The sequence below is a fragment of the Anser brachyrhynchus genome (genome assembly GCF_964034855.1).
Source record: "Anser brachyrhynchus genome assembly, chromosome: 15".
NCBI classification, from domain to species: Eukaryota; Metazoa; Chordata; class Aves; order Anseriformes; family Anatidae; genus Anser; species Anser brachyrhynchus.
In genome coordinates, this window is record NC_137733.1 from 762,722 (window position 1) to 783,640 (window position 20,919).

The 20,919-nt window shown below is 43.0% G+C and overlaps 1 protein-coding gene across 1 annotated transcript; it reads right to left on the bottom strand.

Annotated features, from left to right (window-relative positions):
- Positions 1-399: 399 nt before the first annotated feature.
- On the bottom strand, positions 400-2,084 carry RMI2 (RecQ mediated genome instability 2). The gene is made up of 2 exons (XM_080556973.1): positions 1,026-2,084; positions 400-807 (listed from the first exon to the last, which is right to left on the bottom strand). The coding sequence occupies exons 1-2, from the start codon at positions 1,294-1,296 to the stop codon at positions 659-661; spliced, it is 420 nt and encodes a 139-aa protein (XP_080413099.1). The 5' UTR covers positions 1,297-2,084; the 3' UTR covers positions 400-658.
- Positions 2,085-20,919: the final 18,835 nt, after the last annotated feature.

Here is a 20,919-nt window from a genome sequence, read left to right on the forward strand (position 1 = left end):
TCACATCTTTTCAGTTAATTTCATTTCACTGGAACACATGGGTTATTACTGTACCACTTTCACTATTTCAGAAACACAGAAACCAGAGAGGTATTTAAGTACAAGATTATGCTTACAGTTAGAAAGAGACATCTGTCTTACAAGTAAAGTTTACTGACATGGTTATTACTGAAAGAGAAAACACAGACCAAGATGCTATTTCCAGCCACATCTAAATGGACTAAAACACCTTCTGCCTTCATTCCACATATCAAGCTCACCTTGGTAACATGAGCTGTATGCAGATCTTGCTGCCACGAATGCGTCACTCTGGGAATGCCTGCCTAGGCACGTGTTCCTAGAAACAATGGCTAACACAGGCAGAAACGTGCCACATTCATAACAACACTGGCAAGAGCATCAAGTGTTTCTCAGATTAATGTGGTTTAATCTGTTGGTACAAGACTGTGAAAGAAACAAGCACTGTGATTACTGTCACATATGCACATTTCCCTCAACTTAAATCCAAGCCCAACAAAATCCAAGCCCCCGCCAAAAAAAAGCCCGAGTCTTGTTACACTCCAAGGGTGTTGTTGGAAATCACAAATACCCAGAATGGCCCAGCACAGTGCACCAATACGTGTGCTTATATTTCCAGGTCTTTAGGCACAAGAAGTATCTAGGGGATGACTCTGTGCAAATCCTCCACTTCAAGGCTCCACATATTTTCATGCACCGGATTTTCAGAAAGATCCGTCATCTTTATTGCTCGCAGCACAGGTTCGGGGCTGCAGGACCGCACCACGCCCATCACCATCACGTACTTCCCTGAGAGAGATACAACAAAAGCAGCCAGTCTGAGGCCCCATCGACCTTTACGTCTTCATTTCATTTCTAAAGCGGGCAGCGAAGCCTTTACGACCACGCAGAGAGCCCGAGGTACAGTTCGGGGCTCCGGCCCCGCTCCGCACCCGCCTCCCCGAGGCCTCAGGCGGCCGCCGAGCGCCGCCCGGGCCCGGGCCCGGCTGCCGGCGGCCCCGCGGTACCTGCGCTGAGGCACGGCCGCCCCTGGGGCACCGCCTCCACCCCCAGCACGGTGAAGGCGCCGCTGGCGTCCCTCAGCCGGGCCGAGCCGCCGGCGGCGCCGCCCCGCGCCACCTCCAGCACGGTGCCCTGCATCCACGCCGCCTGCAGGCGCAGCGGCCCCCGGCCCGCCTCCGCCCGGCCCAGCGTCCACGTCCCGCCGGCGCCCCGCACGGCGCCCCGCAGCTGGGCCGCCAGCACCTTCACCGGCGGCCCCGCTGCCTCCCCGGCCATGCCCCCGGCCGGGCCCGCGCCGCGCAGCCGCTGAGGGACGGAGCGAGAAGGAGAGGGCGGGAAGCGGCGCCGCAACCCCGCCTCAGCCGCCTGGCGCCGCTCGGCGGCCGGGACTGCGCTCGCAGCCCCGGGTCAGGCCGAGAGGGGGAAAAGGCGGTGACCGGCCGCGCTCCGGCTTCCGGGGAGCGGGGCTGTGTTGGGGGAAGCCGCTGCGGGGAAGGCGCTGCCCACAGCAGCCTGCCCGGCCCGCCCCGCTGGTGGCCGCCGGTCAGTAGGAGCCGGTTCTCGCTTCGCCTCAGTTCACTGGTCCCTCACCTGCTCCCCCGTGGTGTAAAGACACGGTGTAAGACCCCGGCCCGTGCTTTTACCGCAGCACAAAGTGCCCCCCCGGGGGTCGGCACCCTCCGCGGGGTGAAGCCGCACCAGGTGGGCTCGTCCAGGCCCCAGCCCGGCTGCTGTGGGCAGCCTGGAGCCGGCTCGGGTGCTGGTCCCCGGGGCATTTCGTAACCACTGAGCTGGAAAGGAAAACGTTAATGGTCACTGTTCAGTTAGCGTTAGAAAAACACGCTGGTTTGCTCAGGGAGGCTCTCAGGGTAACATATATATATATATGTATACACACATATATATATGTGTGTACACACACACACGTGGAAATCTCAAGCACTACGCACAGAAAGCACATGCAGCCCTAAGGTGGGAGCCTTTAATTCCAAAGCCTTTCAGCATTACTTTTCAGTCTGTTTATATTCCAGCCAGGCTAATTTGCTTCACTTCGCTTCGAAATCCCTGAAATGCTGTAGTCTGCTTTGGGTGGGTGGGTTGGCACTTCTTTTGGAAAATATACCAAGAAATAGGCCAATGGAAAAGCAGGAGAATGGGACAAACAAAAGCAAAAGAATCAGGAAAATTGTGGGGACTGTTTCCTCGGGTTCACAAGCTCTCTGTTACCTACAAAAATGCAAAATGTGTAAAAATACATAGAGAACTGACTTCTCTCCAATCATTCTTTAAAGCTCGTTTTGTTCTCCATTAGAAGAGGCATTACTCTATTTTAAAAAAATCCAGTTTCAATTAGCAAAATACATCAAAAGACATTTTTTTCCCTACTCACCCATCATGTTATGAATTATTTATTCAGAATATCTTGTCTCCAGAGATATTTTCTGTTTAGAGACATTCTGTAAATGGGACTTTATTCCTTTTATAGTGTAAGGAAGCAGTTAACGTTTTGTTACCATTTACAGTAAGGATAAAAGATAATATTGGTAATAACAATAAAAACACTGACATCCAAGTACACCCATTTCAATACAGAATCATGTAATCTGGCAATCAAATCATATGGGTTACAGGAATAGAAAGACATTAGATGGTTACTGTATATGAATGCAAAATTTGAGCTAGGCTCACTGGAGAAGAATATTTGTAATTTATGCCCCTAAGCTACAGTCTCTTGACAGCATCAATATTTAGTTTCACATAAAAAAAATAAATTGTGCCAAATATTGATAAAAGTATTGTATTCCTATTTATTACGGTATAATAGGAGGGTCTAATGCTTATTAAACCACTAAATCTACGGATGAAGGCAAGACCCCTACAAGAGAGTAATCTGCAGGAGAGACTAAAAGGTCCCTTTTAAAAGATTTTCCTTGGAGAAACTTATGAGAAGAGGGCTGGAGTACTGGTGATCTCCACCAAGTAATGGGTTTGTTTTCCAAAACAAGAAAATCCTTTCCTTTCAGCAAAAAGCAAAGTTATACTGAACTATCTGCAAAGTTCTTATCAAAGAGCTGGCTCAGCACAGAGACACAGTCTGGGCTGCAGGAAGCACGTCTGATGCCTCGACAGACGGCAGTGTCTGGAGGTGGTCCCACGGCTGTTGCACCCAGGTTCTTGGCAGCAGAGGAAGCACAGCACACTCTTGGGATGGGAAAGGCAGTAAGCTGGTGGCTGGCAGGCTGTAAATTACACTGGATTAAGTTTGAGTGCAGATGCTGAGAGTATGCTGGATGAGCCAGTTTTGGTTTGTGGGGAATAAAAATGAGTCAGTCTTCTGTCTGCTGCTGCAACATGTGCTTTTCTTTAGAGCAGTCTTCAAGGACGTTACTCCTCACGCTGACATGCATGTGAGAGGTGCAGTTACAGTGTGGGTAAGAAAAGGTCAGACAGCACACTGATAAGATAGCCTGTAATGGAGCCAGGTCTCCCTCTGTTAGGCTGGCACTGGTTTGTTTGGTCTCAGGAAATCTGGAAAAGAATTTGACCCTAGTGTTGCCTGAAGAGATTTCCTAAGAAGCAGAAACTTGAAATGTTCTGTCCAGTTCGTACTTCGTCACCCTCTCACTGACACTGTGACTTAAATGGAAGCAATTCTCTGCTTTCTGCCTCTAATTTTGGTGAAAGGCTGCTATTACACAATAAGGAAATTCTTCTTTGCACAAAATAATAATAATAATAATAAAAATCTGGTATTTTACAGTCCTTCACCCTACCCAAAAGAATTTTAAAGAAAAGCTCTGTCCCAGTCCAATGACTGTCTAGAGAAAAGTTTCTTCAGTTTCTCTTTCATAGTACTGAGAAATCCCTAAACAGGCTTCAGACAAACTTTAACACTGCTTTCAGCACACACAAGGAACTGTCAAGTTTCACCTTTGAGAGATCCACCATAGTTTATGCTTGTTTTCTTATATTGCACACAGAACTAAAAAAGGCAATCACGAGACTATATAAAATTCAGTAGTTTCCTGCTCTTTGTTTTGTACCATATAAAAGGTGCAATGTGGACATGCTGACATAATTAATGACTTTAAATTAGCAGGCTAATGGGTTGGAAGTACTGGGTTGAAAATTGGACATATTTGCATCCCTAGATCAAAGTTCTGCTGCACGCTTTGGGACTGACCTGTCTGGCAGGTAGATGCTGAGTTGTTTCACCAGCAGTTTCACAGGGCTGGGAACCAAACAATGCTGAAACAGGAAAACTACAGCTGGGGCCTGCCAAACTTAGCAGGTTGCTGTGGGTAAGTGACGCTTTAGAGGTGATTTGAACCGAGGCATCATGAGCAACAGATGTCATCAAAACACTGCTAATAGCAACTACGGTCTGGGCTCTTCTGTGGTGAAGTCCTGCCAAAACTGCATGGCAGTCACCCCAAGGTAAAAATGAACTAACTTCTCCGGCAAATACTGTCAAATAAAGCCTTAGTAAGGCACCCTTTGTGCTCTTTTTTTTTTTTTTTCTGGAGAACCTAGCACAGGTGCTATGCACTGCATGTGGGTCTATGCTTAGCAGAGTCAGTAGAGGATTTTGGCCAGAATGCAGCAGCTGTGAAGGAGCTGACAGCTGCACCCCGTGTGTGGCAGAGGGAAAAACAACATTTGGCTCAGGCACCTCTGCAGGGAGGGTGAAAACCTCAGCTTGTGCAGCCAGCCTTAACATGAGAAATGATTCCTTCGCTCTTACTGTCACGCAAATTTAACCAGTTCCTGTCACTCACCATGCATCCCTACCACTGGTAGCCTATGGGTGATGAAAGCAGCACAATGCTCTCCAGCTTAGCTGACTCATTTCATTTACAAAGAATACTTAGAGGAAATGCTTAGAGAGCTCCAGTTGTGTTCTGCAGAAGTGGGTGTCACCTGTTTATTCCTTTCTATGCTATAAATATGCCTGGTGAGTAACTGAAATAAATCCACGTTCTATGGAATAGGAGCATGGCATGGTGAAAGAAGAAAAAAGGAATAAATCACTGTATTTACCAGTACTGCTTGCTGCCCTGGAAATGGTCTGTGAAGCTGGCTTCCAGATGGGCTTACACAAACTGCTGCATCGACATTAAAAAACAAACAAACAAAAAAAAAAACTCTTTAAAACAGGAAATATGAATGGCATCCAAAGCGTTAGATCTCAGTACTGACTGAAGTGAAGCCAGTAGCTAGGAGACTTTAGAGGTTCAGCTTTGTTGACTTCACTTTGCTTCATAAAAGAGCTGGATGTTTAGGAGTAGCTTAACAAGACTGGAGAGCCCCTGTCAGCAGTGCAGGGGAGTACAGATCGCAGCATCCTCTCTGGACAGCTGCTGCTGGCGTGCTATAAATATTCTCCCATGAGCATCACCAGCATCCAGTTTATGCACTGAGAGTGAGAACAGAATCATTTTCCTAAAGAAAAGCAACAAGAAGAGTGACATTTTATTTTCAAAATCTTAAAATCTGCTATGTCAGATACCAGAAAAACACATAAAGGCCAGTGAGGATGGGAAGTTACATTCAACATGGAGCACACCTTGGCGTGGTTCTACAATATTCAAGGTTTGTTCAAAAGGTCATGAAATAACTTCCTTGAGCCTATAGGGAAAGGTAAGACCTTGAAAAATTGTTGAATTTTCAAGCAGGCCAGGGCTTTCTCAGGTCCAATCAAAGAGAACCTCTACTGCTACAAGCCTTACCTTGCTTAAACCGAAAACATTACAGCTACACCATCACCAGTCAGGCTAATTTAAATTGGTACAATGTTAGAACAAGATTAAAAGCAGCTCAGAGTTTTAATATAATGACTCGGATTTTATAGCCATCTCCCATTCAGCACATACCTGCATTCATTCAGGAAAAAATGGAAGTTTAAGACGAATGTCAAGCTCTTTGAAGAGGAAAGTTTGAGGCGAGCCTCCAGGAAGCCTGAATAAGGAGCCTGAACAGAGGAAGCCCACGTGTCTGTTGCTGCATCAGGGAGGATTTTTGCAGAGTCTTCAGGAGACAGACATAAAGCAGACACCAGGTTCGGTACCTGCCAAGCAGACCAGTCAGCTGGTGTATTATCTGTTTCCTAGTCACTGAAAAGTTGTAGAAAAAAGTGATTACTCACTACCCTGTGTGCTTTAGCCGGTGTCTTGTACTTGTATTCCCATCTTGAAGTAGGGAGTGAAACTAATTTTTTAAGTGACCCATAGATCATGGAGTAACATCTAAGTCACAAAATGGGGTGACTCTCCTTAGCTAACCACATTTTGCTCTGAGATCAGAGCATCTCCATGTAGAATGTCTGCACGGATTTTCTATGGAGCTGTGACTAAAGCTTTGCCTGTGTGGTTGCTCAGGGATGCCAGACAAAAAGGACCTTGCCACGAGCAGCTCTGGAGTCCTCTTTGGAAGCTGTTCATGAGGGACCGCTCTCCTGACTCCCCTGGCACTGGCAGTGATACTGGCAAGAATAGCAGAAATGGCCTCGTACAGGAAGAAATGTGCTAGGTACAGGCTATACAAGGCCTATTTACCTCTTAATATGTCTGAGAGAAGATACGAAATGGTAAATAAACTCACAGATTTCTTCCTAAACGATGACATACAGTGTGTAGTTGCTGAAATGTTTTCACATTCTAAGGCTTCTTTAATTTACTGAAAAATCAAAACACATGAGGTCTCATGAGCCAACTGGGAGACATCCCATTAGTTCAACTTAGAAAACCTCTGCAACTCATGTGAAAATGTCACATTTTAAAATATAATCTGACATTAAAATGTCACAAACTGCCTCCACCTCCTGATTTAAGTCATTTTTGTTCAACGGTTCTAGTTTGTATTCTGCACAGCACCTGACATTAAACACTATACTGAAACTCTCTAATTAAGACCCATCTTTTTCCACTAGGTCCAGAATATACAGGTTCAGATATGAGTTTGAGGGAATGAAGGTCAGACTTTTATTGTTGGCATTTGAAATCTTGCACAACCATCGCTGACAATTTATCCATAAGTACCTCATCTCATACATTATTCAGAGACAGGAATTTGGGGGTTGGCACTCAGTTTCGCTTAAGGTAGATATATCTACTGGTTTTAAAAGATTTTCATCAGCTCATGCCAGTGAGACTCTAGAACCCATGTTATGAACTAAGTAGGAAAACAAAATGAACCAGAGGAACATAAACAGAAATTGTGAAGAGGACCCACTGCAAGGGAAAATGATAAAATCACTTATGCACGGGCGAACTGACCTTTCTGCTGGTTGTGATGAAGACTGCAATGAAGCAACAATATAAACATTGATTTATTTCAATAAATGTCAAAAATTAATAATGAATGGTATTCAAAAATATGTTTGATGGTTTTGCCAGGTGGTTAAAATGTACACAGTAGTGTAACACAGTGGTTGTTTCTAAAGGCACCTCTTCATATAGCAAACTAAATAACGAAACTGGGACTTGAAATTCAAAGATAATCAAAAACCAGAAAGTGATTCTTCAGGGATTCAAATATATTGAAACCAATAACTAAGCAAGCTTTCAGCTTGTCATGAAAAGCAGCAATAGATGATAAAGACCAAACCAGCATGCCTTATTTTCACAACCTGAGGAGGCCATAAAACCGGACTTGCAGTAGAGAACTCCATTGAAAAAGCCAGCAGTGGTCAGTAATTCAAAACAGAAACTGGCAATACTTTAAGAGCCAACTAGGGGATATCAGCTTGGCATAGATGGTGCCTAATTTTCTTGGAAATGTCACATAGAATAAAGTGACTGTGCAGAGCAGGCATGAAAATGTGTGCATGTTTTTGCTTGCACCTTTGGAGTTTTGACGTTCCAAGCATCAAACATTTATATTCAAATAATTACAAATATCGTCCAGGAACATCTGAAGCTCTGTGGCTTTGCTACAGTTTCAGCCGGTATGAATTTCAGGCAATAGACACTTTAGAATGGAAAAGGACAGCACGCGACCTCAGATTTGCAAGGCAAAGCTCATCAGAGTATTCAGGCCTCGTTGCCGGTTACAGCCTCATTTACGAGAAATGCACAGGGTGAAAGTGAAAGGCGCAAAGCAGTTTCTTTCTCTTACCCACAGATCTCTGTACTCTGACTATGCCTTACCTAAATTCTTTTAAAACACAGTACAGTGATTACTAGCAAACAATCTTAACAGATGTGGGTTAGGTATTTTCATTTTCATTGTTTACATAGATATTAAGGCAGATGGAGAATTGTGATCTTCTAGTTGAACGTACTGTTTGACAGAGACCACTGGTTTATTTGCATTTGGGGACCTCTGACTCTTACTTGGCTGGGAACTCAGGGGTTTTGGTCCACGCCAGGCCATGAGGACACCAGGGGGAGTAAGGAGGAGGGAGCGCAGTCAGAATGGCCTTCACGCTCCCCACCATTTGAGCCAATCCCTCTTACACTTTCCTTGTCCGAAGCAAATAACTGGGTGAACATCTGGGCAATGGCAAAAATATTCTTCAGGTCCTTTTTTTTTTTTTTTTTTTCCTCCAGCCAGAATGGTTAACTATGGTTAACCATACTGATAAAGGAATTCATAGTTCAGGGCAGACATAAATGTCAGTAGGCTGGCCCCAACCACTCCCAAGTTCCACTGCTGCACCTTTCCTGGTAAAATTAAGCATTCAGTCATATAGGTTAGATTCAACATGTATAATATTTTATGGATAGAAGAAAAAAACAAAACAAAACAAACAAAAAAATCACTTTGGCTAGCCCAGTTAATTACAGTAAATGTTACCTGCAGAACCAGCATTGCTTGGTATCAATCTACTGATTGAGTCTTCTGCCTTGGGACCTGTTCTATGCAGTGCTGAGAGATGCTACATACTTTAAGCCATCCGTGGTATCAGCCTGATTGAGGGTTGCAAGTGACTTGCAAAATCAAGTCTGGTAGGGAGAGTCCTTATTAAGAAAGTCCCTAAAGTTCACACTCAGAGGAGTGAGCATTCAAATAGCAGCACATTTTACTCATAGGTGGCAGTATTCAGTGAATGCCCCTTTTGTTTGTGGCTACTTTCCCTTCTGTTTCTAATAAATGTCATTGTACTACCCTGGATTCCGTCTGGACACATTATCTGGGGAAAACAGAAATTCCACCAAAGGAAACAGAACTGAAAGCAATTAGAGAATCTTCTTCATTCATCCTGTGATCTGTGAAATAGATTGATGTGTTTCCTTCTGAAGGCTGCATTTCCCAGCTTTAAAACAACAGTGCTCACTCCACCACTGCTTCTGTGGTCTTCATCACACAGCTGTGGAGCATTGCCAGCTGATAACATTTGTAAAGACTACTTGTAAAGTCATGAAACAGGCAGTGCTGCATAGTTCTTACTCCTAAACTGTGGTGGAAGTTTAAGTTTCTGTTCTTGATTTCAAAGGGGTTTGCATGTTTTGCAAGCTGCAGTTTAACTTATCTTGAACTATGGAGTTTATGGTATGTAATTGTACATTTTATGGCCTGTAATCTTGCATTAAGCCGTGTGAAATTCCTGGCACATGAGTAGGAAAGGGTGTATTGTTGCTTTGTTGCTTAATCAGTATAAAGTAACAGACAGGTTTTAGCAGAGCTGCTTTAATCTTTCCCAGTAGCCCTTTCTCTTGCAGAGAAAACTAAAGGATCAGTTTCCATCACGGCTTCTGTTTTGCTGGGTTGCATTCACACTGTTGTAATATCTATAAACGTCTTGAATATACAGCACCTCAACCTAGTGTCTTGGAAGTCATACCTTCTTGTTGCAGCTCTAAGTAAGCAGACTGTGCATTGCAGAAGGTGACAAATGATCAGGCTCTGCAGAACAGACCTGTGGCAGGTGGCAGGTCACATCCTGGGGCAGCTCTGGTTATCCACCCTGCTCAGGCAGGAGAGAGCTGCTGCCCCGTTCCCAGCTTTTACCAGTGCTACAGCTTGAATTGCCACAGTTTGGCCTCTGTGGAAGCAGGTTAGCTCTGATCATAAAAGCACAAGGTGAAGGTGGGATGAGACGTCTGGATTGCAAATGCAGACCTAGAAAGCTCTGAGCTTTGTCTAAGCTTGGCCAGATGCCTCAGGAGGAAGGAGAGCTCCCCTGACTGCAGAGCAGCCTCTGATCATGCACTGCTTGGACTGAAGTACTTCCTGCTTCCTTTTTTTTTCTTTCTCTTTTCTTCCTTCAGTGCTTACAGACCCTGCAATAAAGCGGTCTCATTAAGAAGGAAAAGGAACTCTTTTCCCTCTGCTGTAGTTATCAAGGGACAGATGACTTAAACCTGGGAGGCAAGGCAGCTGCATATTTCAGCAGACAGGAAATGTTGCATGGTCACACAACATTGCAAACACAAAAACTGGAACTGCTTCTATTTAAGCCTCTGCCTTGGTTCTGTGAAGAGGTTAGACATAAATCCTAAACACAGGCTTGATTTGCTAACTTCCCTAGAACTCAGAGCTAGACTTCTTTCTTGCTCAGACCTGTTGTCAATTTTAGCATTTATTGGCTGTTGTAGCTAAGACTGAATACTCATTTAACCTCACCAGGATACAATCTGTACTTGCACTATATTCCAGGAAACTGTAGTTCACATTTTCACTTTAAATACAGCTACTTATAAAGCATTTTCAACATAAGACATTAATTCAATATGTTTTTCTTTCCCTTAGTTTTGCTACAGTTTGATCTTTATGGGACAATTGTCATTATTTTTGCAAACTGAATGAAATAAGGTGCTTTGAAAAAAAAAATCTGGACCTTGCCATAAGCCCATAGAAGGAAACATTATCTGGTTATCCTGTGAAGTTGCGCTAGTGCACAGAAAAAAAGGCATTTGAAAGTCCTTGAGCTACACAGAGAAAGAATGGGACTTTCCTTTAAGCCTGCAGGTTGGGGCATTGATTTGAGAGAGGTGAGGCACTGAATCCTGGCTCAGCTTCAAATACCACTTATGCACTTTACCTAATAACTGCTTAATGTACAATATGTAACAGCACTCAGAGGAGACACCAATATCCAGCGTTTCCCACTCATAGGTGAGTGGTCTACCTGTTAAGCTCCAAGTCTCTCTTGGCTAACAAATATTCCTTCTTCCCTTTTGATGAGAAGAGAACTCTGCTTTGCAGTTAGGACACTTTCCAGAAAACTGACATTTTGCCTGCCATCATGCTAAGCAGGGACAGAAATCTCAGTTTTCCATATACTAAAGAAGTCTAAGTAGTAATCACCTGCCCCAGCAACATTCTTTCAGCTTGCTTGATTTTTTTTAAAGACTGCCATTCTTCAAAGACCCAATTTTGAAGAACATAATTCTCAAAAACTATGATTAACGTGCATAAACTGAAAAAGTTTCAGGCATACCTCTGTGGGCAATAATACCCTACTGGCTGCTTGCACAGCATGCTGGCTGCTTTGGACCTGCTGGTAGAGGAACTCAACTCTCAACGTGCAGTGCAGTAGTCCACAATACTGCTCCAACACATTATCTCAGGAGCTTCACAATTTTATGCTCAGTGTTATGGCACACTCCTTTCTTGGCTTTTTGCCTGGTTGATCAGTGCAAGGTTACCAGGCAGTCTGTTCCAGAACTGGGTTTAAATCTGTGTTTTTTTAATTCTCATTTAGTGTCCAAGCAACTAGATGAGTCTTCCCTTGCTGGGCCTGCTTCCCGATCTATAAATATGAAGCTGGTCCCTGCAAAAGGCTTTGTCATACACAAATGAAAAGCATGATTTAAACAGCACTTAGTATTGTTTTTCACTTAGCAAACCTCCCTTGTTACACTTTACAGACAAGCAAGGCGGGGCTTCAAAGTTTGAATTGCCCAGGAAAAGCACGTGTGCTTCTTGGAGTCAGATTTTGATTATTTCCTGTATAGACACACTATGCAAGTACACTCTAATTGCATGCAGTGAGATCATCGACAAAAGATGTACGTAATACATATAGAAAATAGTGGGAGCAAAGAGGGTGGACACCACTGAACTTAGACAATAAGATAATAAGATGACAGGATGAATTTTCAACAGACTGACTGAATGCTCATACAGATGGAGGGATTTGAACACATTTGCAGAGGTCATGCCAACTGTTCTCTGAATCTCAACTCATCAGATAATGATAGATAACAGAAAGATAGTAATGATCTTGTGAATTTAGAGTCTGTAATCTTTTTCAGTCATAATCTGTAATGCTTTTACTAGAGGTCTTCTGCATGCAGGGATGAAGATATGATTTTTCCATCCAGCAGAGGGGGCTTGGCAGCAAGATTTTTAAATATAAACGCAAGAGATTTCTTTGGAAATTGAGCAATACTATAATTAAACTGACTGTTATAAGAACTTGCATAGTATTAAAGATAAAAACAGAACTTCCTATGAACAAGAGACAAATATAAACAGAAACAATTCAAATTGAGTGTCTTTCTTGCTATCTTTGTTTCCCTTTCTTCTCAGTGTGGCTTTTCTATTTCAACAGAAAGCCCTTTCAGTTATACCTGACAAGCACAGTGCACAAGAGAAAAAGGGTTTTCTCCTAATTCCTTTGAAAATATGAGTCCAAGTTAAACCTGTCCCTGCAAACTACTTCAATACATATACCAAAAAAAAAAAAAAAGAAAAAAAAAAAGACATAGACAGAAACTTGAGGTGGAAAGTTTTCCAAGCCACAACAGAGCTGGGTGTTTGAAGGCAGGACATGTCATCCAGGGGTCTGGGAGCTTACAGCATGGTTACCTAATTATTTTAGGCCACTTTGTAGTTTTAAACTGGCAACCTCACAGTATGGTGAGAATAAAAAATGGATGTAATTCAAGGTTATGGTGTAAAGACGAACGTTACAAGCTAATGTTTAATGTCAAGTTGCACACAATGGTAAGTCTAGTCAAAAGACTGACATAAATTTCTCTTGAAATTAAAATGGGCTGGCTAGTCTTCTGATGTAATTCCTCTTTTTCATGATTAATTGCCCCAAAACCTGTTTGCTAGTTTGATTTCCATATACCCAGAAGAAAAGTGCAAGGAGGTGCATGCTTGACTACCTGGGAATCTTATTCACTTTATTATTTCTGGTGAATAGAATGATACCTGTGTGTGAGCACTTGGATGACAGTACTCAGTGGTGCTCAAAATCTGATTTTCTCCACTGAGAACCGTCTCCAATTTTAATGACAGATTCTGGCAAGCGTAATTATTGTCAACTTTGTGGCTCCAGTTTCTGGTGAAGGAAATATTGACAATAATGATGCACTAGTAACTTAAAGTGAAATTCACGCCAGATGTAGCAGGAGGCTCAGATGACTCACCATGGCCAACAAGGGCGCAGTGCTGTCCCTGGCTGGTGTGAGCACGGGCTGTCCTGTACTGGTGCAGCAGCAGTCACCTCGCAGGGACACTGATGGGTGCGGCGCTCTGAGCAGCCCAGGCTCTGCCTACTCACCCTGCCGCTCACTCTGGTGAGCTCTTCTCAGAAGGCAGGATCTCAGCAGCGTTGGTGGGGTACCGGGGCTGGCACCCACGTGGGCCGCCACCCACGTGGCCCAGAAATTTTCCTCAAGTACTAGTATACTTAAAAAAGGAGTGTGTGGGGAAAGAGGAGGAGGAGAATTCTAGTCACTTGGTGAAATGAAATTTTCTCTTAGTGTAGTGTGGATATCGGGTTGTCTGCTAAAATTTCTGTTCGGAAGTGAATGTGTGATATGTACTGGCAGTATATGCCACCATGTTTCTGACAGAAGAAAATGTTGGGCTATGAGAGTTTTGGAAGTCCATTGGGAGGAACGGGATGCAGCAGGACATTGTGTGTCCTCAGGCCCAAAAACTAGGCCCTGGCTAAGAGCACCAGCTCTGTGAGATGGTGATCCTGGGCCCCCTGCCTTTAAGGTCCCTCACCCATACCACATCTGCAGCACTTCCACCCATTGCTCTCAGTTCCACCATTCCTCGGACCCAGTGTCTTCTGTATCCTTCACCCCACTTCTCCAAACCCATCTCAAAGCCTCTCCCTTCTCTGCCTTTCTCCTCACAGCAACAAAGTGCTCGGCCTTCCACACCAGGGCATCCCCTCCCTAACCTGCCCTTTCTGCCTGTCAGGAGAGCCTCATCCTCACCTCACAAGGTTGCCTTCTCCAAACCTTCAGGTGCTCCCAGCACAGTCCCTGCCTTGTGGCCAGCACCCCACCACCAGGTCCCCCTGCTCCATCCCTCCCCACGCTGCCCTGGTCCCTTTGGCCTCTGCCCCTTCCTGGCACCAGCTCCTTGGGTAACCCCTCCTCATGCGCACTGTGTGAGACCCCTGACTCCTGCTTTTCACACAGGAGCATTTCAGAACAGAGCAAACCCTCCACTGGTCACAGGTGCAAGAGCAGCAGAAAGAGGATTTGTCAGGGGAACAGCAACTCTGTGGTAGCTTTCATAAAACAGAATGAACCGCATAGCACTGCTGTGCGCTGGTGGAGAGGATTGAGGAAGAGAAAAGAGGAGAAAGGTGGGTATTTATGGGAATTTGCAAGAAAGAAAGAATCCACTTTGATGTTAATGACCTGAGTCAAAATATAAGGAGGCTGAACTTCCCAGAAAGGAAGTTCACTAAGAGGGAACCACAGATAAGCTTCAGATGCTAAACTGAAAACTGGAGGAGAAGGTAGACTTAATTCTCAGAAGAAAAAAAAAAGAAGAAGAAGAAAGAAAAAAAACTGTCTGAAGTATACTTTATTGAAGACAGAGAAAGCAAAAGACAGAGAGCATCTTGAAAGTAAAAGAGGTATTAAACAGAATTACAGGAAGCAACTAAAAAGCAGCAGGCAGAGAAAAGCAGAGCAGAGTAAATCTGAAACCCGGGACATTGGGATTTGTTCACACAGGGAAAGGTCAGATGGGGACAAAGTTCCAGCAGTATCGTGGAACAAGCCAATAAAGAATTAGCTGAGACTAACACATAGGAAGTAATAATAATAATAAATAAATAAATAAATAAATAAAAGAATTATGAGAAAGAATGTGAACCAGAGGAGAGGAGACAGGCTAGAAATGAGAGATGAAAGAAGAGACAGAACAAATACTGTATGGGATGAGGAGGGGCAAAGAGCAGAATAGCCCATTCTAGCTCAGCTCATAGGAACTGAAAATCTCCCAAATCTGCTTTACTAATTGCCAATGCTAAGTTTAAAGCCTTATGGGTACAGAACTTTTTGCATAGAGAGGCAACTATCTGTGCAGGTTCAAAATGGACATGGGAGAGTGTTAGTTTAAATGACAGAGGAGGTACAAAAACTATGAACCCAGAAGAGTAAGGAGATGATATCTGGCACAGCTTCAAACAAATATTCTAGGGCAAGTGAGACTCTAGATGCTGCTGACCTAAAAACTAACAGACATTGCTACTACTGTTATTTTGCCAAGGGCATAGTTTCTTCCAGCTCAGCTCATATTTCCATAGAAGCTAATTCCTTGAAGGAACAGTAGGTACATTAGAAAACATATTATAACCAAAACTTTAATCATCTCCCATCCATCCAGCATATTCACACACACTTTTTAAAATAAAAAAACAATCATTCTTCAGTCTCCCTGCACATGAAATGAAAACAAAGAAAATTCCATCTTCAGGCCAATGACAGATGCAGGTAAGAGTCCAGTTAATGTACGTTAATGGAAGTCCCAAGAACTTTCACGTGAAAAATCTAACAAAGATCCGAGCACACAGACTGTTTTACAGGCATGGGTCACTGACAGTGAAACAGTTTCATAAGAAGTCCAAGCAGTCTAGTTGTTCTCCTGTAAGATCATTACCTTAAGACATTAACAAATATTGGGTCATATTGTCAATTCAGTTCCTCCAGGGATGAATGGAGCCCCTCTTGATATGGTGCAAAAGGAGAAGTAAAAATACCCAACTAGAAAGGGTGTCTGCACCGAGTTCCCAGTGACTGCAGCGGCTGAGTCACAGTGGGTTCTTGGACATGTAGGGGAGTTTTAGCAGGAAACCGCCTACCACTTTATTTACAGCTCCACTTCAACTATGCCATTCGACTCAGCTCAGTAGACGATTTTTATCGCTGTAGATGTTGGGGATGCATTTGCAGAGACACTTTCCAGAAGGTCACGTGTTCAGCATTGGATTTCTGTGAGCTTTATACGTGTTTGCTTTGGATGGTAGAAATACTGCCCCTTCTGTCCTTCTACCCCCAGTACAAGGTAGTACTTTTTTCCAACCACTCTAATTTCTTTGTCATACCTGGCCTGTATGCATGTTTTGCATTGCTGGACTCCTAGAAACCAGCATGCTGTCATAGTACACCTTACCAGCATGGGTACCTACAGCAGCACATCCAGCACCTGGAGACAGAGTCCTGCTCTACCACACAGCACACTGTCTTTTTCTGGCATTTAAAGTAATTAAAACAACAACAAGTTTGTATCAAAAAACTATGCTGGAACTCTAGCAAAGCTTCTTTTTATTAATTTCTTCTTTGTAAAGTATAGACATCTATTGAAAAAAAAATATTTTTTTAAAAGGTAATTTTTTGCAAATTTTAGCCCTTGAAAGTTAGAAAGGGCCTTCCCTGTCTTTTCCTGCAAACTCTGTCCTAGTTTTGTGAAAGAGTTAAGATCACACATTTCACCAGCACCCCTGCGTCACTCGGCATACAGATGCATGAGTGGGCAGTTTTCAGGTTGCGTGTGTGTGTAAATCCGATATTGCCCAATTTTTCAGTTCTAGGCTTTGTAAACCACATAGCATCAGTGCAGCATGTGTGCCTGGTGCAGGACAGGAGGCTGGCTGTGGTGTGCAAGTACAAACTGCTAATTAAGACAACACAAGAGGAAGCAGGCTAATTACTCTCAGGAACAGTGATGTTCCTGAGCCTCATGACTGCACCGAAATCGCAGTTTCAGAAGTGAATGGCTGCTGAATCCCAGTGTGAAGGACTCATCTGTGTTCATGGAGGGCTTCTTGGCAGAGCACATCCAGCCAAGGACAACACCGGAGCCCAAACCCTCTGAGCAGCATCTCCCAAACCTGCTGCTTCCTGCACAAGTCTAAGTCCTGAAAAAGAGGGCTGGGAGGCGATACAAAGACAAGAAAACACGTCAGTTGGACCTGCTTCTCTATGTTTATACCGGTCTATAGAAAAGTTTATGCAAATTAAAACCAGCCACAGGACTGCTGGGAAGCTGCCAGCTACACTCTTGGTGTTGCAGTTAGGGAGGGAGTGAAGTTCAGAGAGGGAAGTCTCATCAGGCTGGTTCCCAACAGCCAGCAGAAGCATCCAGTTCAGTACAGCAGTGTGGGGGTCATAGCTACAAAGAAGTAACTACCTTAGCCATCCACGCTGGCAGGTATTTTTATGCTTGAGTTTTTATTTTTTTACACCCCAGCACTTTTTTTGTGCTGCACAACGCTCTTCTTGTGGCTCATTTTTTAAAAACAGAGTCAGCTCTAGCCCTGCCTTTCAAGTACACACTTGAGAGCTCACGCAAAGCAGAGGAAAGATGCTGAATGAATCACAGGAGACTATTTATTGGCCAAAAATGTGCAGGATGTACTATTCTTGGTATTTTGGGCAGCAGGTCTGTCACATGAAGAGGATTCATTGTGATCTGACCCAGATGAATGAGCGTATTGCTGTAGAAACCAATGGGGTTATCTCCCTGGTCTCAAGGCAGTGTTATTATTTCTGTCCCCTCCAAATCATTGTCCTCCTACCTGTCTACCACCACATGTTGGCACAAGATTAGCAGAAAATAACCACACACTGATCTGCCTGCCACCCATTAGTGGAAACCGGGAATTCACTGGAATTCGAGGAACTGGAGACAGGTCACAAGTTACACTCTTGGTACCGCAGTTCATCTGCACAGTTGATATTTTAGAGTTTCAAGTGTATTGCTCAGTTTCCCTGAAATTAACCTTTAAGAAAAGAGAGAGAGAGAAAGAGAGGAGAAGGGGAAAAAAAAAAAAAGCAAAAGCACCCAAACCCACAGCCTTTCAGGGGGATCAGAAACCAATTTCAGGAAACACTATCAACTTTGATGGTAAACGCAGCCACTGAAAGTAAATAGTAAATGCATTCTTTTGTGTGTGTGTGTGTACTGAATTAACTTTTTTTTTTTTTTTTTGAGTTTCATACAGAAACAGAGAAGGAAAAGTGCAGAAAACTACGTAACACACTGCTGGGATACAAGCTATTTATTGCAGACTGATCAGGGGTGAGCTATTTTCAGTATGACCCATGAGCAAGCAAGAAGCTTGAACCAGGTGAGATGCTTTTTCCAGTGCTGTCACCTGGGACCCTTCCGTGCCATTATCCCACAGCGTCACATCCCTGGAACATGCACAACCTCAATCTTGGGCTTCTCAGGAATGCAGCACAACAGTCAATGGTTGTTCTGGGGAAAACGGGACAGTAAGAAAGTAAAGGAAAAATATGAGAGGAATATAAATTCAGGGTGAAGGCAGGAAAATGAAGGGAGCTAAGTGGTACCCTTTCAGATAATTCAAAATGTGTAACACAAATGTATCTAGAAGTGAGCATCAAATGTATGTGTTTTTGTCTCTTAAAAAATAAACTATTTTTAGCAAGGAAGTGGTCTGGACCCCAGTGGTCTGTTCTGGGTGCAAGTCTACTTTCCATTTTGCTAACAACAGTGATTGCCACAATGCCACCAGCAGCACTTTGGATGCTGAAGTAAAGGCTAATGTGAAGCCATGGCACTTGCATCCCATTCCTATTAAAGAACCAGCACACACTAGAGAACAAAGTCTTCATCTTTTTGGATGAAGGAAAAAAACTGAGAAACAACCTAAGATCACAGACCTTGTACTATTGTTACTGGGCTTACATACTACTCTAACTGGAAATCCTCTGAAGGGCTCTGATGAAGCTCCTGCCAAGCCTTTAGCAAAGAAAGCTAACCTCATTAAAGATTTCCTCCTGACCAAAGCAAGTACCCATCTGGGAGGACACAGGAGCATTTTTAATGTAGCCAGAAATTCTGGGTCTCTGGCAGGCCTCCAAAGACAGGAAAAGCTGTTAGGGTGTGCAGGATCTTAGCCGTAAGTCCTCCACCTCTGTTTTGTGGAAGTCATGGCATGAAAGGGCATGAGCTTTCATTGCATGGAAAATCCATATTCCCTGTTAGTATTCTAACCTTTCCCCATAGACTCAGGGAGAGAGGATGTTCACCTACTTACATGGGAAATCATTAGAAAGAGCATGGGATTTAAATTCACATTCATCAGTTTATTGGGATTTCTTTGTATTATTGTATTATATATAGGTGCTTAATTGCATCTGTTTGCCCATAAAAATTCTCAAGGGAAAATGCTCCATTACTTGACATTTGAAGAATTATATATTTTTTTTTAATTACAAATTATCACCCAACTGCTAATCTGCATTTTGAAAGTGGTGATTAGAGAAATCTAATTACAGAACTTCAGCATAGGTATTTACTGAAAGAGCAGTCACCTGAAGGCTGCAGTAATTTATGTTGAGTGGGGCTGTAATATCAGGAACATACGGATCATTCTGTTTAGAAGTAAAACCAGAACGTCATGGACCATAACTTTGGTACCACTGCAGAAACTGAGAGGTTACTCAGGCCATGCTCGAGGTATGAGACAGTCAGAACAGGACAGCTGGAGCAAAAAACTAAACAGAGGAACAATTCTAAACTGTTTGTGGATAAGAATAGCTCCAGCCACCTTACCAAAAGGGTTTTCTGTGAGTAAAGTTGTATTAGAATGACTTGGAGTTTGAGATCATCACATGTCACTACTAATATGGTCAATAAGTTTTTGAAGGTTGTCTTGGCAAGCTCAATTCAATTTATGTGACTAATCCTAATGCTTCCTCTAGACTCATTATCAGAAACTTTGCCAGTATTTTGACGTTATTATGAACTGAAATGGATTTGCAATTGAAATACAGCACAGAATTTCTTCCCAGTTTAAGACAGCTGATAACAGGAGTCCTCACAGAACTGGAGGATGAAGCTGCCCTTACAAAGTGAGTCACCACAGACGTAAAACCTCCCAACAGCAATTCAGCAAGATGTCTATAGTGCTCCTGGAGGAAATCCTCCAAGATGGGCACTCTTCCCACTTTCATATTCTCAATTGCCTAATTTACTGAGAGGGGACATCAAGGACTGCATGCTATGATACGCTAATTTTACCTAACATAATATTTCTTCTAAATTAATCCATAAGCATTTGTGGTGAGGTCTGTATCTAACTAATATAAATATTTCTAAACTTAGAGAAGGCATCATTAATATCTTTGGATTAAGTTTTTGATTTATCACTTTAGTTACAGATGCCAAGAGTTCTACATGTAAAGTGCTTTTATCTTGTGTCAGAAATTGCCAACTTCTTTTCCAGATTCCTAGAAATTCTGCAGTGTTTGGAATATGATGAAGCTAATTTATTCTGAGCACAGCTTGTTGACTTCACAAGTAAAATTGGCCAGCGTTTGCAATAATTCTGGAGAAGGATGATGTCTGAAATAAAATAAAACAAAACAACTGTTAATTATGGCAGTGGTTTTGACTTTTATTTTCTTCTTTATCTTGGCAAATGTGGAATTAATATTTCTGTTCTGAAGTAGACTGTTGAGCCACTTATCAAGACCTATCATTTTCCAGGAAGTGAGGACAGAAGAACAGAAATCTAGCTAATTTCTCAGTAAATACATCAAAAATTGAGAAAATAAAATTAATATTACCTATTTTTTGCCTACATTTTTGCAGACATAAGTTCTATAATTATCCAAGGCCATAAGACAGCATTAAAATCCATATAGGATCTATCTGTGTAGCAGAATGAGATGTGCATTCACTAGTTCCTATCTGTTGTATATATGAATTATTTGC